Source organism: Gopherus flavomarginatus, chromosome 2 (genome assembly GCF_025201925.1).
Source record: "Gopherus flavomarginatus isolate rGopFla2 chromosome 2, rGopFla2.mat.asm, whole genome shotgun sequence".
Classification (NCBI taxonomy): Eukaryota; Metazoa; Chordata; order Testudines; family Testudinidae; genus Gopherus; species Gopherus flavomarginatus.
This window is the reverse complement of record NC_066618.1, coordinates 302,246,775-302,263,772: the sequence shown is the minus strand read 5'-3', so window position 1 is coordinate 302,263,772 and position 16,998 is coordinate 302,246,775. Positions and strand designations below refer to the sequence as shown.

The 16,998-nt window shown below is 63.4% G+C and overlaps 1 protein-coding gene across 3 annotated transcripts in view; it reads right to left on the bottom strand.

The window, feature by feature from the left end:
* Positions 1 to 766: 766 nt before the first annotated feature.
* LOC127044436 (microtubule-actin cross-linking factor 1, isoforms 6/7-like) overlaps positions 767 to 16,998 on the bottom strand; it is a 119,242-nt gene continuing 103,010 nt past the window's right edge. For all 3 annotated transcript variants that reach the window (XM_050939287.1, XM_050939289.1, XM_050939288.1), the window contains 7 exons: positions 16,326 to 16,488; positions 15,024 to 15,178; positions 7,697 to 7,771; positions 5,512 to 5,629; positions 1,492 to 1,676; positions 1,137 to 1,257; positions 767 to 1,007 (listed from right to left, as the gene is read on the bottom strand). In XM_050939287.1, coding sequence (XP_050795244.1) covers positions 982 to 1,007; positions 1,137 to 1,257; positions 1,492 to 1,676; positions 5,512 to 5,629; positions 7,697 to 7,771; positions 15,024 to 15,178; positions 16,326 to 16,488 — 843 coding nt within the window. In that variant the 3' untranslated portion in view covers positions 767 to 981. The remainder of the gene's footprint in view (positions 1,008 to 1,136; positions 1,258 to 1,491; positions 1,677 to 5,511; positions 5,630 to 7,696; positions 7,772 to 15,023; positions 15,179 to 16,325; positions 16,489 to 16,998) is intronic.

The following is a 16,998-nucleotide window of genomic DNA, read 5'->3' as shown; positions in this document are numbered from 1 at the left end:
GGAGATCCCAGCAGGGGGCACCTTGGGAGGGCAGGAGGTGGCTGGGGGGGGCTGGCTGGGGGATTCCCAGCAGCGGGTGCTGTGGGGGTGGGGCAGAGCACTGGCTGTGGAGGGGCAGGGCGGGGCAGGGCAGGGCTCTGGCTGGGGTGCTCCCAGCAGGGGGCGCTGGGGGGCAGGGTGCTGGCTGGGGTGGGCAGGGCAGAGCAGGGCAGGGTGCTGGCTTGGGGGGGGACACTGCCAGGTTTAACGGTGCAGATGACGCCCATGGTGACAGGGCTGGTCCTTGCCCCTGCTGTTGCAGCCCCAGGGCAGCTGAGGGCAGAGTCTTCGGGGCCGGGTGGGATCCCAGGGTCTGTCTCCAGGTGCAGGGAGCTGGGGGTGCCTGTTGTCACCCTGAGCCGTCTCCCCGCTGCGCCGGGAGGGTTAGCGAGAGCTCAGAGGGGGTGCAGTCTGGTGTGTTTCAGGCGGGGTTTGCATATGTCCTGGGCCAGACCCAGTGGCATGACAGATGGACACAGCAGAGCCCTGCCCGCGGGTCCCTCTGGCTTCCTGCCCTGCGAGCCGGGACGGCCAGAGCCCTCAGCAGAGCACACACACACCTCGAGCTACACACACACAGACACACCCATGAGGTACACATGCATGTACACACACACACATACACCTCACACACACTCTGAGGTACACCCCCCAAGGTGCACACCCACACACCCCTCCCCCCCGAGGTACACACACGGGTACACCCCGTCCCCCATGAATTACACACACACACACACACACACACACACACACACCCCTCTCTCTGCTGAAGGGTCAGGCCAGGATTCTCCAGTCTTGGAGCCACATCCCCGGCGTGGAAGCTGGCGCAGCCATTGGGAGGGGCAGAAAATCCTGCTTGGGGCTCGGGCTGTGTCAGGGAAGGCGTCTGCTGTCCCTGGTGCAGGGGGGGGCCGCTCCGGCGGGTGCTCTCGGGCTGCACTCTCAGGTGGAGGGGCCTTCGGAGGGCTCTGGAAGCAAAGCAGAGAGAGGGGCTGGTCCAAGAGGAGCTTTGGCAGCGGGGCAGGCCCAAGGGGCGGGGGTGGGAGGCCTCCCGGTGCCCCCGCCCATGTTGCTGGAGTCTGCTTGTGGGCTCTCACCTGGGGGCGCAGGCTCTGTGCTGGCCTGGGGGGCGGAGAAGCTCAGCTCAGCCCTGTCAGCCAGGAGGGAGCTGCGGGAGCGGGGGCACCGGTCTCCGGAGCGCGTCCGGCGCAGGACAGCCTGGGGCAGAGGAGAGGTGGTTACTCGAGGACACGGTTGGGAAAGGAGCTGACAGCAGGGCTGTGGCCAGACAGGGCCAGGGAATCCAGGCCAGGTGTGATCCCGGGCTCTAGGGCCCCTGCCCTCCCGCCTGGGGAGGGAGTCCCTGTGGGGCCCTGCCCTGCCCTGCCTTGCTGCAGGCTCACACTGCCATGGGTCCCCCTCCCGTCGCTCCCCAGGCCCAGTGGGTCTTACCTTCCTGGCCAGGGGGCTGCTGGGGGCTGAGGCGCTGCTGTAGAGGCTGAGGCTGGAGTTGGAGCGGCTGGGGGACAGCACTTTGGAGGGGGGGGCTGACTGGCTGCCGGCACGGGAGGTCACGGCCCCTAAGGCGTCTGGGGACAGGTATTTCTCATTGATCTTCACGTTGGTCCGTCCCTTCACTGCTCAGGGGAGACAGATCCGGTGAGCGAGAGGCTGCGGGCGCAGACAGTGGCTGCCTGCCGGCAGGGCCATGCTGGGGACCAGGCATGGGCTGCGGGGGGCATGGCCAGGCTGCGGCGTGCCAGGGAGGGAGTCACCAGGGCTAACAGCTGGCACTGGCACAGCTGGCACTGAGTTTGCCAGTGGGCCAGACACAGCCTGGATGAACTGCTGCTGCCCAGCGGATTATTCCCAGGGGACCAGCTGGGTTAGGTCTGGGCTGCAGATTCTATGAGACGTGAATTTTAGCAAGGTCCAGTGGGTAGAGCGGGCCGGGGGGGCGGACTTCTGTCCCCAGCTCTGGGAAGTGAGTGGGTTAGAGCGAGGGCTGGGGGCTAGGACTCCTGGGTTCTCTCCCCAGCTCTGGGAGGTGTGGGGGTTACAGCTGGGGGCTAGGACTCCTGGGTTCTCTCCCCGGCTCTGGGAGGTGTGGGGGTTGCAGCTGGGGGCTAGGATTCCTGGGTTCTCTCCCCGGCTCTGCGAGGTGTGGGGGTTGCAGCTGGGGGCTAGGATTCCTGGGTTCTCTCCCCAGCTCTGGGAGGTGTGGGGGTTGCAGCTGGGGGCTAGGACTCCTGGGTTCTCGCCCCAGCTCTGCGAGGTGTGGGGGTTGCAGCTGGGGGCTAGGACTCCTGGGTTCTCTCCCCAACTCTGGGAGGAGTGGGGGTTGCAGCTCGGGGCTAGGACTCCTGGGTTCTCTCCCCAACTCTGGGAGGTTTGTTGGTTACAGCTGGAGGCTAGGACTCCTGGGTTCTCTCCCCAGCTCTGGGAGGTATGGGGGTTGCAGCTGGGGGCTAGGACTCCTGGGTTCTCTCCCCAACTCTGGGAGGTGTGGGGGTTGCAGCTGGGGGCTAGGATTCCTGGGTTCTCTCCCCAGCTCTGGGAGGTGTGGGGGTTGCAGCTGGGGGCTAGGATTCCTGGGTTCTCTCCCCAGCTCTGGGAGGTGTGGGGGTTGCAGCTGGGAGCTAGGACTCCTGGGTTCTCTCCCCAGCTCTGCGAGGTGTGGGGGTTGCAGCTGGGGGCTAGGATTCCTGGGTTCTCTCCCCAGCTCTGCGAGGTGTGGGGGTTGCAGCTGGGGGCTAGGATTCCTGGGTTCTCTCCCCAGCTCTGCGAGGTGTGGGGGTTGCAGCTGGGGGCTAGGACTCCTGGGTTCTCTCCCCAGCTCTGGGAGGTGTGGGGGTTGCAGCTGGGGGCTAGGACTCCTGGGTTCTCTCCCCAACTCTGGGAGGTTTGTTGGTTACAGCTGGGGGCTAGGACTCCTGGGTTCTCTCCCCAGCTCTGGGAGGTGTGGGGGTTGCAGCTGGGGGCTAGGACTCCTGGGTTCTCTCTCCAACTCTGGGAGGTGTGGGGGTTGCAGCTGGGGGCTAGGACTCCTGGGTTCTCTCCCCAGCTCTGCGAGGTGTGGAGGTTGCAGCTGGGGGCTAGGACTCCTGGGTTCTCTCCCCAGCTCTGGGAGGTGTGGGGGTTACAGCTGGGGGCTAGGATTCCTGGGTTCTCTCCCCAGCTCTGGGAGGTGTGGGGGTTACAGCTGGGGGCTAGGATTCCTGGGTTCTCTCCCCAGCTCTGCGAGGTGTGGGGGTTGCAGCTGGGGGCTAGGACTCCTGGGTTCTCTCCCCAGCTCTGGGAGGTGTGGGGGTTGCAGGTGGGGGCTAGGATTCCTGGGTTCTCTCCCCAGCTCTGGGAGGTGTGGGGGTTGCAGCTGGGGGCTAGGACTCCTGGGTTCTCTCCCCAGCTCTGCGAGGTGTGGGGGTTGCAGCTGGGGGCTAGGACTCCTGGGTTCTCTCCCCAGCTCTGGGAGGTGTGGGGGTTGCAGATGGGGGCTAGGATTCCTGGGTTCTCTCCCCAGCTCTGGGAGGTGTGGGGATTGCAGCTGGGGGCTAGGATTCCTGGGTTCTCTCCCCAGCTCTGGGAGGTGTGGGAGTTGCAGCTGGGAGCTAGGACTCCTGGGTTCTCTCCCCAGCTCTGGGAGGTGTGGGGGTTGCAGCTGGGGGCTAGGATTCCTGGGTTCTCTCCCCAGCTCTGCGAGGTGTGGGGGTTGCAGCTGGGGGCTAGGACTCCTGGGTTCTCTCCTCAGCTCTGCGAGGTGTGGGGGTTGCAGCTGGGGGCTAACTCCTGGGTTTGGTTCATAGTTTGGCCACAGACGTGCCAAGCAGTCGGCTCTTGTTCTGAGGCTCTGAGCACAAAACGAACCTGCTCCAAGCCCGGCATTTCTTGCCGCCGGTGGGAGGGAATATTTGTCTGCCCATAGGGCAGGGCCGCCCAGAGGATTCCGGGGGCCTGGGGCCATCGGCGGCAGGCGGCTCCGGTGGACCTCCCACAGGCGTGTCTGCAGAGGGTCCGCTGGTCCAACGGCTCTGGTGGAGCATCTGCAGGCATGCCTGAGGGAGGTCCACCGGAGCCATGGGACCGGCAAGCGGCAGGGGGCCCCCCGCGCGGCAAAATGTCTAGAGCTGGCCCTGTTTGGCGGCGGGGGGCCCTTCCGATCTGGGACTCGCCGCTGAAGTGCCCCGAAGACCCAGGGCCCCCCGCCGGTGAATTACCTCTGAAGCGGGACCCGCCGCTGAAGTGCAGCCTGCTCCCACTGCGGGTCTTCGGGGCACTTCAGTGGCGGGTCCCTGAAGGAAGGGCCCCCCTGCCGCTGAATTACTGCCGAAGACCGGGTTGCACTTCGGCGGTAATTCGATGGCGGGGGAATGGAAGGAGTGGAAGGACCCCCCCGCCAGCGAAGACCAGGAGCGGAGGAAGCTCCGGAGACTGGCCCCGCAAGAGTTTTCTGGGGCCCCCGAGCGAGTGAAGGACCCCGCTCCAGGGGCCCCGAAAAACTCCCGTGGGGGCCCCTGCGGAGCCCGGGGCAAATTGCCCCTCTTGTCCCCCCCCCGGGCCGCCCTGCCAGCGTCACTGGGACGCTCTCAGCTTTGGGACACTCGACTACCAAGGCCGCAGCCTTCCCATCCCTCGGCCTGCGGCACCCCCTGCTGGCTGGCACAGGCACAGCACAGACACTGAGCCCCCACTCGCCCCAGCTCCATGCTACCCCGCTCAGGCCATTCTGGGGGCAGGTCGGGCCCCGCTACCCCCTGCCCTGCCCAGCCAGTCAGTGAAGCCCCCACCCAGGAGCCCAACAGGGTAAGGGGTGAAACCCTCCTGGTCTCAGCCAGTTCCCCCCACCCTGCTGCTTCCTGGGGGCTCCAGCCCAGCCACATCCTGGGGCACCTGAGAGCAGTGCTGGCTGGGCCGGGCCAGGGCTCCCCAGAGGGCACAGGGCAGGCGGAGGGCCCTGCCCCCCTTGCCTGGGTCCCCTCCTCTCACTACAGGGCAGGGTGACCTCTGGGTTAGGAGTGGGGCTGCGGACTAAAGCGTTAAGGGCCTGCGTAAGGGAGCCAGGGGACTGGCGAGGGGCCCTGGGAGGCAATGACAGCTGAGCAAGCCAGGCTGTGCAGGGCCCCTCCCATGCACTGCTGTGAGTGAGATGCGGGGGGCCCACGGCAGGGGGTCCCCCATCATGCACCAAGCCCTGTGCACAGGCGCTGAGTGGAGTGAGAAATGCAGGCACTAGGCTGCAGGACTCCAGCGAGGAGCAGCCCCCCTGCTCCCTGACCCGGCCCTAGACCCACAGGAAAACCTAGCCCCTGGGGAGAGGACAGCCTGAGCCGTTTCCAGGTTGCCAGCTGGCCAGCGACCTCACCCCCAGGCACAGGGTGAAGGAGTAATTCCCCTAGCTGAGCCCCCGGCCCCCCCAAGATCTCTGGCTCTGCCCCATGTGCTGCAGGGAGCCCAGGCCCGGCCCGCTCCGCCTACCTCTGCAGGGGTCGTTCTTCACCAGGAACTCGTCGAGTGCGATCCAGCCTCCCCCCACTCTCACCATCAAGGTGCTACGCAGGATCCGCACCATGCGCAGCTGCTGCGACTCCCCGAACTGCAGGCAAAGCACGGACAGCGTGAGGCTCCGGGGCTCTGCAGCGAGGACGCAGCCTGAGACAGGGCTTGTGAGCCCCTTCCCAGCCTGCAGCCAGGGCCTGCCCGAGGGGAGCAGTGGGGTGACCACACAGCAGGGTGACAAGTCGGGTCGGGGCTGGGGTAATAGGCACCGATAGGAGACAACGCCCCGATTAGTAGCAGGACCTACAGCGCCTTGTGCTCCAGCGAGAGCCAGCCAGGCACGATGTGGGGCCGCAGCCGGGGCAGGTGGCTGCAGGGGCTGTGTTGGGCACGTCTAGAGTGAGCCAGCACCTACACGGGTCGGGATGCCTGTGAGGAGCCAAATTATCATGGTCCCTCTCCAAGGCCCAGCCCCAGGCTCCCGGCTCTCCTAGCCACGGCTCCCACCAGCCCCCAAACGTCCCGTCGCCGCTTCCAACCCCCCCAGCCCCGGGCTCCCGGCTCTCCTAGCCATGGCTCCCGCCAGCCCCCAACTGTCCCATCGCCACCTCCAAACCCCCAGCCCCGGGCTCCTGGCTCTCCTAGCCACGGAACCCCCCCCACCCCAATCGTCCCATCGCCACCTCCAACCCCCCAGCCACGGGCTCCCGGCTCTCCTAGCCACGGCTCCCCCCTACCCCTAATCGTCCCATCGCCACCTCCAACCCCCAGCCCCGGGCTCCCGGCTCTCCTAGCCACGGCTCAGGCCAGCCCTCAACTGTCCCGTCGCCGCCTCCAACCCCCCAGCCCCGGCTCCCGGCTCTCCTAGCCACGGCTCCCGCCAGCCCTCAACTGTCCCATCGCCGCCTCCAACCCCCCAGTCCCGGGCTCCCGGCTCTCCTAGCCACGGCTCCCCCCCGCCCCCAATTGTCCCATCGCTGCCTCCAAACCCCCAGCCCCAGGCTCCCGGCTCTCCTAGCCACGGCTCCCGCCAGCCCCCAACTGTCCCATCGCTGCCTCCAACCCCCCCAGCCCCGGGCTCCCGGCTCTCCTAGCCACGGCTCCCGCCAGCCCCCAACTGTCCCATCGCCGCCTCCAACCCCCCAGCCCCGGGCTCCCGGCTCTCCTAGGTACGGCTCCTGCCAGCCCCCAACTGTCCCATCGCCGCCTCCAACCCCCCAGCCCCGGGCTCCCGGCTCTCCTAGCCACGGCTCCCGCCAGCCCCCAACTGTCCCATCGCCGCCTCCAACCCCCCAGCCCCGGGCTCCCGGCTCTCCTAGCCACGGCTCCCCCCCAACCCCTAATCGTCCCTTCGCCGCCTCCAACCCCCAGACCCAGGCTCCCGGCTCTCCTAGCCATGGCTCCCGCCAGCCCCCAATCGTCCCATCACCGCCTCCAACCCCCCAGCCCCAGGCTCCCGGCTCTCCTAGCCACGGCTCCCCCCCACCCCTAATCGTCCTTTCGCCGCCTCCAACCCCCAGCCCCAGGCTCCCGGCTCTCCTAGCCACGGCTCCCGCCAGCCCCCAACCGTCCCGTCGCCGCCTCCAACCCCCCCAGCCCCGGGCTCCCGGCTCTCCTAGCCACGGCTCCCGCCAGCCCCCAATCATCCCGTTGCCGCCTCTGACCCCCCAGCCCTGCGCTCCCGGCTTTCCTAGCCATGGCTCCCGCCAGCCCCTAATTGTCCCGCCGCCGCCTCCGACCCCCTCAGCCCGAGGCTCGCGGCTCTCCTAGCCACGGCTCCCACCAGCCCTCAATCGGCCTGTTGCCTGCCTCCATCCCTGCTCGAGTCCTCTCCATACTGACCAGGGTAGGGGAGCCGTGGCACCTCCGTACTGACCTGGGGGAGCTGCAGCCTCTCCGTACTGACTGGGCACCTCACCAGGCGGCTGTCGGGGGCCTAAAGGGCAGCGAGGACTCAGCCCCAAGCCTGAGCTCTGGCCAAGCGAGCTGAACATCTCCTGGCTCCCCAGCAGAGAGGGGTCAGGGCTGAGGGAGACTCAGGATAAGTGCAGTGTCTGCGCTTGTGGACCCAGGTGGCCAAGCGGGCAGGGACATGCCAGGGTCTGGCATTTCCAGCTCACCGAGGGCAGGCGGGAGGCAGCACAGGCCCGGGGTTGGCACTTACCCGGTACCGATTGGCACTGATCTGCTCCACCTGGAAGCGCTTGGCGCAGTTGCACTGGGCCACCTGCCGGTTTACCTGGAACACAGCACAAGGTCCTGGGCAGCGTGAGGCCTGTGACCACCCGGCATGGCCTCCAGAGACGGGGACTCCATGCACTGGCTGACAGCCTGGCGAGACCCCCCTTCCTCCCACCATCATCTTCCCCACCTGCTGTGAGCCCTGGGCCCTGCAAGCTGCATAGCCCTGGTGTGAAGGGGCAGAAACAGCTCCAGCGTCACTGGTAGGCAGGGCATGACTTCAGAGCTCCGATTCAACTCATCAGCCACATGGAGCAGGATGACCGTGTGACGAAGTGGGACTGTTCTCAATGTTTCCTCTGAATACTGTGTGGGTGCCTCAGTTTCCCCTATGCATTTCTTAAGTCTCCAGTGTGCATAAATTGCCAACCCTCTGTCTCCTAGCAACAAATGGCCGGGCCCTTCCCTTCTGCAAGGAGATAGCTAAAGATGTGGGAGAACAGAGAGATCAGGGACCTCCTGACTCAAGAAAGGAACAAAGCCCAGAGAGGAGGGGCTGGAGGGGGCTGTTAGTCTGGAGCTGGCTGGGGACGAGGAGTGAGGGCAGACGTGGGGGTCTGGCTCACTGCCCCCCAGAATGGACCCGGCCGAGGGGTCCGGTTCGCTGTACCTACAGGCTCTGTTTTAGACCCTGTTCCTGTCATCGAATAAACCTCTGTTTTACTGGCTGGCTGAGAGTCACGTCTGACTGCAAAGTGGGGGTGCAGGACCCTGTGGTTTCCCCAGGACCCCGCTGGGGCAGGCTCACTGTGGGAAGCGCACGGAGGGGCAGAGGATGCTGAATGCTCCAAGGAGAGACCCAGGAGGCGAAGCTGTGTGAGCTTCTTGCCCTGAACAAGTCTGCTCCGAGGGAGAGGAGGCTCCCCAAAGTCCTGCCTGGCTTTGTGGGGAGCAGTTCCAGAGCAGCGCCCAGGGACTCCGTGACAAGCTGTGGCTGGCACCCTCCTCCCCATGTAGCCTGTGTCAGGGCAGGCTGGGATGGTGATATCACAGGGGGTGAAGGGAATCTGCAGCCCCCCTGACATCTCTGACTGTTTCTTCCCCCGGGCTCTGAGGGCGGCACAATTCATAGATCCCGGCAAGGGAGGCCGTTTGAGTATCTCGTCTGAGCTCCTACGTAGCGCAGCCCAGCGACCCCTGTGCTGAGCCCCGCAGCTTGTGCTTGGCTAAAGCATTTTCCAGCCAGGCTGGACCCCAGAGTGGGAGAGCCCACCCCGACCCTTGGCAAATTGTTCCATGGCTACCCACCCCCCGTTAAAATCCTGCCCCTCATGGCCAGGCTGAATTGGTCCAGCTTCAGCTTCCAGCTGGTGCCTCTTTCTCGGGCCGGCTGCTGTCAGCATTCTCCCCATCGGTCTTTGCAGGCTGCGAGCATAGCACCTCTCTGCCGCTCTTGAAACTCAGCACAGCGGGCGCTTGGAGGCTCTCGCTGGCAGCCCCGGAATTCTGTCTGTGGCTTTCCAGCATCACAGCCTCCTGTTTCGAATGTGGAGCCCAGGACAGAACGCAGAATCCCAGTAAGGGCTCGGCAGTGCTGCATGCAGGTCAAATCACCTCCCTGCTCCCCCTCTCTACTCCCCCGTGCAAATCCTGGGATCCTATCACCTGGCTGGGCCCCAAGACTGCACTAGGAGCTCTGCCACAAGCTCTCAGTCCTTTTGTGACGAAGTGGGGCAGTTCTTAATGTTTCTTCTGAATACTGGGTGGGTGCCTCAGTTTCCCCAATGCATTTCTTAAGTCTCTAGGGGGTGAGATTGTTGCAGAGCAAAGGGCCAGTGCACATAAATGGCCGACACTCTGTCTCCTGGCAACTAACGACCGGGGCCCTTCCCCCCTGCAAGGAGATAGCTAAAGATGTGGGAGAACAGAGAGATCAGGTGACCTCCTGGCTCGAGAAAGGAACAAAGCCCAGAGAGGAGGGGCTGGAGGGGGTGCAGGACCCTGTGACTTCCCCAGGACCCCACTGGGACGGGCTCGCTGTGGGAAGCGCACGGAGGGGCAGAGGATGCTGAATGCTCCAAGGAGAGACCCAGGAGGTGAAGCCGTGTGAGCTTCTTGCCCTGCAGACAGTCTGCTCCAAGGGAGAGGAGGCTCCCCAAAGTCCTGCCTGGCTTTGTGGGGGCAGTTCCAGAGCATCACCCGGGGACTCTGTGACACCCCCTTATAGTCCATTAATCTAGCCCATATTCCTTTAACCTGCTGGCAATACTGTGGGAGACCATGTCAAAAGCTTTGCTAAAGTCAAGGAATAACATGTCCCTTGCTTTCCCCTCAGCCACTTCCTTATTTGCTTTCTCCATCCCAGTGATGATTTTATAGACCTCAGTCATACCCCCTTAATGGCCACGGCGGGTCTGATGCAGTCTGGCAATTCTGACATTATCAAACGACGAGCTCCGGTGAGACAAGGAACATGCGGGAATCCCCCAGAACCAACAGCCCTTTGCTTTCTTTGTCCCCAACTCCGTGTGGCTCCAAACCTGGGCGCCTTTCTCAGGGTCAGCAGCAACTGAAGCTAATGGGGGCTCAGGCTAAAGAGTGCACAGAGCTGCCAGTGCGTGGCCGTGTCAGGGTCTCCCTCCCTCTCGCCATCGTTCTACGTCCTTCTCCCAAGGCCCTGTGAGAGGCCGGGCGTAAACCCTGCTAATCGCTGGCAGTGTAGTGGGGAAAACCCGCCTGGTGACCATGCCTGGCCTGCAGACACCAGCACTGCAGCCCCGTCCCATCCCCACGGCTGGGCTCTCACTGGAGAGAAGCAGAGGCCTTAGGAACTATATGGAAAACCAAACGTTTCCAGTAGGGTTTGCCCAGCACACAGACGGCCTGTCTGCTGGCTCACAGCAAGCAGGCCGACGCGAGTGGAGCACCGTCTGCAAGCACAGACACAAGGAACGAAGACTTGATAATGGGCCCTTCGGTGTAGCAGAGGAAGGGCCACCAGGATCGCAGGGCTGGAAGCTGAAGCCAGACTAATGCAGGCAGGAGATGCTGATACGTTTCTCACAGGGAGGGCAATGAGGTGCTAGGACAATGTACCAGGGCAGTGGTGGAGTGTTTAAATCCGGGTTGGGTGTTTGTCTGCAAGCTCTGCCTTCATGACACAGGAGGCCAGCCCAGACGATGCCAGTGGTCCCCTCGGCTCCCACTCGCTGCCCATTACCCCCTGCACTAGCTGCGAACGCTCCTCTCCTCCAGCTCCTCGTGCCTTCCCAGTGCCTGAGCTGCCTGTCACGGAGTTACCGGGCGATGCTCTGGAACTGCTCCCCACAAAGCCAGGCAGGACTTTGGGGAGCCTCCTCTCCCTCGGAGCAGACTTGTTCAGGGCAAGAAGCTCACACGGCTTCACCTCCTGGGTCTCTCCTTGGAGCATTCAGCATCCTCTGCCCCTCCGTGCGTTTCCCACAGCGAGTCCGCCCCAGCGGGGTCCTGAGGAAGCCACAGGGTCCTGCCCCCCCACTTCGCAGTCAGACCTGACTCTCAGCCAGCCAGTAACACAGAGGTTTATTCGATGACAGGAACACGGTCTAAGACAGAGCTTGTAGGTACAGCGAACCGGACCCCTCAGCCAGGTCCATTCTGAGGGTCAGTGAGCCAGATCCCACGTCTGCTCTCCACTCCTCGACCCCAGCCAGCCCCAAACTGAACCCCCCTCCAGCCCCTCCTCTCTGCTCAGCCCCTTTCCCGGGCCAGGAGGTCACCTGATCTCTTTGTCTCCAACACCTTCAGCTGGCACCTTGGCAGGGGAGGGGCCCAGGCCAGCAGTTGCTAGGAGACAGAGTGCCAGGCATTTAGGGGCACTGGCCCTTTGCTCTGCAGCAATCACACACCCTTATCCCATCACCTAGATATTAAGAACTGCCTAGGGGACACTGAGGCACCAACATAGTATTCAGAGAAAACATTAAGAACATTCCCAGTTCGTCACATCTCTCCCCCCTTCGAGACCGAACTGAGCGAGGTCACTTCAGCCAGTGACCTGGGGAAGTTCGAACCCACCAACGTTCCCATGGATGCCCCAGCATCTCTCCCATTCCTTGGTGTGAGTTACACCAGGACAGTCCAGTCTCACGCCCTCCCTTAGGTCGGGTGTGCTCGATGGCACTCGCAGGCCATATGTGAGAAGGTTTATGTGGCTTGAACCCTTTTGCTATCCCCAATACCCCTGGGGTTCAAACTGGGACAGGGTCTTCTCCCAGCACTCTGGGCTGCAATTCGGGCTCTCTTGGTTAAGAGCCCCCACCTTGGCCTTGGCCAGCTCTGGGCTTGGGCAGCCGCTTCCCACCTTGTGGCCCAAACACAACGCCTCTGCCGTCCCCCCTTACACTTTCCAGCTTTTAACATCAGTCCCACCTCCTTGAGGCAGCCCAGCCCCCTCTTCACCTGGGACACCTGTTCCTCCCAGGTCTGGCTAAAGATGTGCATGTTATCAGTGTCTGCCAGGGCCAAGTTCTCCATCCCCCTCTGTTTGTCTAGAGTCTCCCCAGGCCTAGGCATGGGGTTGGCATCAGACACTGTGATGGCTTTAAGCTTCTGATAGCCCCCACAAAACCAGATCATCCTGTCTCCCTTGGGGATCAGCCCCACGGGTGAGGCCCATGGGCTGTAAAACGGCTGGATCCCATCTAAAGCCAGCAGGTCCTTGACCTCTCTCTCCAGGTTCTGGGCTGCTTTCCCAGTGACTCTGAACGGGGAACATTTGATGGGGAGATTGGCTCCCAGCTCAGGGAAGAGATCCCCCAGGGGGTCTTCCCCCTTCTCCTCCCAATCCTCCCCTTCCAGGTCCAGGGGTCCCCTTACTTTCCTCCCATGCAGCAGCTCGAAAGGGAAGAACCCTGTGGATTTCTGGGGCACCACCAGCTGCCTCCTGATTCCCCCCAGTTCTACTTCCCCTTGGGGAGCCCATTCCTGGTACAGGAATCCCTTCTCCTGTAGGACTCTGTCCCTGCAGCCTTCCCCAAGGGGGTCTGCAGCACTGTGGCCAGCAAGTTCCCTCAGCTTCTCCAAGGAGGGATCCCTCTGCAGCTCGGTCTGGGATTCAGCTGCTGGGGCAGGGAGTGGGACCTGCTCCCTCTCGCTGGCTGGGCCTGGGGTCACAGCCCCCCTGAGCCCTGTCCCTGGTATCTTCCTCCCTGCTGTGTAATGAATTCCCAGCAGCACGTCTGGACCAGGCAAACCTGGTTGGCAGCTGACCTGCCCTGCCTGGGTGTCCCCCCACTCAGCTGAGGTCTCAGCTCCCCCCGTGCTCAGCGCTGCCCTTGCTGTCCCAGTGGGGGCAGGCAGCGAGCTCTCTGCTCTGGTCACAGCATCAGAGCCAGCGTGAGCCCCCTCTCTGGTGTGCAGGGGGGCGGGGAGCATCTCTCCCTCCCACTCAGCCCCAGGGGGCTGGTTACAGGTAGGCAGGTGTCCTGAGCCCAGCAACCCCTCCCCCCTGCCAGCCAGGTCATTTGCATTTTCACTGACCATTTCCATCCTAGCCAATTGGTTCCCTGGATTTGAATTCAAACCCTCGGCCGTTACAGGAGCAGGGCCTGGATCCTGTCCCAAGGGGTGACAGTCACCACCCAAAGGGCCTCCCAGCCGATATCCTGGAGAACCCCAACCACCAGCCAGCCCGACCCCTCCTGCGTCTGCACAGGGATCTGGGCCATAGGCAGGGCGAGGGGCTTCACCCCAGGGAACTTCACCCAGGTCCCACAGCCCCTCAGCAACTGCGGCTGCACCACCACAGTTCTCTCTGTCCCAGGGCCTCGCCAGCCCAGGCGTGTTTCCCCACTGACCCCTGGGCAGCCCCCTATGTCTCTCCGCTCCACCATCGCCAGTCCATGCTACAGCTTTTCCTCGGGCTCTTGCCCTTTCATGGTCCTCTCGCTCTCTCGGGCTCTGCTCCAATCCCATCCATCTCCGATCCCCTGATGGGGAACCCGATCGTGAAGACTCTCCTCTCGTTGGGGACCAGACTCTCGGAGATGCCTGGCTGATGCTCCAGCTGCTCTCAGATCCTCTCGTAGCCCCATCTGGGTCAGGAATCTGCTCCTCAGAGCGGTCCTCCTCCTCCAACTGCACGATTAACTGTGCCTTGGTGAACGTCCCCATGCGTAACCCTCTCTTTGTGCACAGGATCACAATGTCCTTCTTAAGGAGATGGTGATAGGCCATCACTTCACCGTTCTCAAGTGGCTCTGGACTCACAGGCCTGTGTGCTCTTGGCTCCCCCATGGTTTCCAGGAAGAACCCCTGGTGTGCCAGCCCTTCCCGTGGTCACCACCTCTTTGCCAGGGTCGAGCTGCAGACTCCTCCGCCCCTGAGACTGCTCGCTGCAGTCCTCAGGGGGACCCTGTTACTCCAACAGTTCTTCTCGCTGGTCACACACTCCCAGAGGTTAACTGCCCCCTGAAACCGTCCCTCTCTGAGCCTTCAGCACGCCTGGTCCTCATTATCCCTCCTTTGTTTTACTGCTCCCCAGTCACTTACTGCAAGCAGCGCCATTCATGGGGTGCAGTACGTCCCACCGCTGCCACCAGTTGTCACGGAGTCCCCGGGCGATGCTGTGGAACTGCTCCCCACAAAGCCAGGCAGGACTTTGGGGAGCCTCCTCTCCCTCGGAGCAGACTGTCTGCAGGGCAAGAAGCTCACACGTCTTCACCTCCTAGGTCTCTCCTTGGCGCATTCAGCATCCTCTGCCCCTCCGTGCACTTCCCACAGCGAGTCCGCCCAGGCGGGGTCCTGGGGAAGCCACAGGGTCTTGCACCCCCACTTTGCAGTCAGACATGACTCTCAGCCAGCCAGTAAAACAGAGGTTTATTCGATGACAGGAACAGGGTCTAAAACAGAGTTTGTAGGTACTGCGAGCCGAACCCCTCGGCCGGGTCCATTCTGGGGGGCAGTGAGCCAGACCCCCACCACTGCTCTTCACTCCTCGTCCCGAGCCAGCCCCAGACTAATAACCCCTCCAACCCCTCCTCTCTCCTCAGCTCCTTTCCCAGGCCAGGAAGTCACCTGATCTCTTTGTCTCCAACACCTTCAGCTGGCACCTTTGCAGAGGAGGGGCCCAGGCCATCAGTTGCTAGGAGACAGAGTGTCAGGCATTTAGGGGCACTGGCCCCTTCCTCTGCAGCAATCACACACCCTTATCCCACCACCTAGATATTAAGAACTGCATAGGGGACACTGAGGCACCAACACAGTATTCAGAGAAAACGTTAAGAACACTCCCCGTTTGTCACACTGCCCAGGTCCGCGCTCTGCCATACCTCGTCCTGGATCTGGTCAGCATCAGCGACCCTCCGCAGCGGGTCCCGGCTGGGCTGCAGAGCACTGACGAACTCGTAGTAATCAATGAAGCCATCACTGTTCACATCAAAGATACTGGCCACGGCGCTCATCTCCAGGACATTAGTGGGGAATTCTGGGAAGGGCGGAGCGCACTGTCAGAAAACCTTTCAGTGCCCCTGCAGCGGTTCCCCTGCGAACTGGGCAGCTCCCAGGCTCTGGTCTGGGTCTCCCTGGCCCCAGTCCTTCCCGGAGGAAGAAACTCCCCAGAGTCAGGGCCCTGCCCCTCCCTCACCGACCGCTGCCAGTATCTGCCTGTGACGAAGTCGGGGGTTTTCTTGGGGTTTTCCGTGTTTTCCAGGGGGCTGCATGCACAGGGGGTGGGACTCAGTGTCCCTGGGTGTTATTGGTTTAACGAGGTGAGGGGAGCGGGAGTTTGTTGGTACACAGGACCGGAGGGGGACTTGGGACCCCAGCTGATGGCCTGGAGGATGGAGACCCCAGCGACTCGTGACCTGGGGACCCGGAGACCCAGCTCAGGAGACACAGCTGGTTCTGGCCAGTGGGGGGACAATGGGCTGCAGGGAGAGGACCCTGGTGACCTGCCCAGCCGGTTCCAGCCAGAGGAGGGCTGAGAGGAGAGGAGACCCAGGCCTTCCTGGTCACGACCCTGTTTACCTGGAGAGAAGACAATGGACAGAGGGGGCTTGGGGCCGGGGATATCTGAGGCCCAGCTGGGAAGCAGAGGGGCTCGGGGCTGGAGAGGGGGAGCAGGCAGAGCCCACCTGGATGCGCTGGGTTGAGGGAGCGAGGCTTGAGGCCCTGAGAGTTTCCTGTGCTGGGTTCAACTCTCAATAAACGCTCCTGTTTTGCGCTGGCTGAGAGTCGCTCCGGGCTAGAGAACAGGGTTTCATCAACCCCTTCAAGGGTGAGGAGGCCCAGGAGGTCCAGAGAGTGTGGACTCCCTGAGGGGGCCCACGGCAGAGACAGATGTGCTAAGGCTCAGAGAGGTGCGGCCCCGAGAGAGAGTGGACCCCTGAGAAGGGCTGTCGCACTGGAAGGGGCACCCCCCACGGGGCCACGAGTGGGCACAATCTGTGAGTTCATGACTCTGCCCTTACAACTCTACCAAAGCATCACTCCCCAATGATGCCTTCTAGTCACTATGGAAACCAGGTGATGCGGGGAGGTGCAGCTTGTATCAACCAGGTCAACTGGACCCGGGCTTCCCAGATCCCCTGGAGGGACTCCCCCCCAACTCCGGGGCCCGGACCCCTGCTCACTGGAGGAGAGAACGCTCTGGATGAACTCCCGCTGGCTGATCCGCCCATCCTGGTCCCGGTCGATGCCTCGGAAAACATCCAGAATGCGGGATTTTCTGTGGCTGATCCACTGCATGTACCGCTTCCTCCAGATGCCAAAGTCAAAGTGCGCAAACTCCTCCACCTCAGAGACAGGGACGCCAGGAATGAACATGTGGGCAGCTCGGCTGGGCATGGGCCAGGAGACGGGGACCAAGTATGTGTGTCCTGCCCCTCAGGGCACCTCAGCCATGGGGGTGGGGTGGGGAACAGAGCGTCTGTGCCCTGCCTCCCCAGGGTGGCTCGGCCGAGCACGGGCCATGAGGGGGGAACGGAGCGTCTGTGCCCTGCCCCCCCAGGGTGGCTCGGCCGAGCACGGGCCATGGGGGGGGAACGGAGTGTCTGTGCCCTGCCCCCCCAGGGTGGCTCGGCCGGGCAGGGACCATGGGGGGGGGGGAAACGGAGCATCCATGCCCTGCCCCCCCAGGGTGGCTCAGCCGAGCACGGGCCATGGGGGGGGAACGGAGTGTCTGTGTCCTGCCCCCCCAGGGTGGCTCGGCCGGGCAAGGGCCACGGAGGAAACGGAGCGTCCATGCCCTGCCCCCACAGGGTGGCTCGGCCGGGCAGGGGCCATGGGAGGGGGAACAGAGCGTCC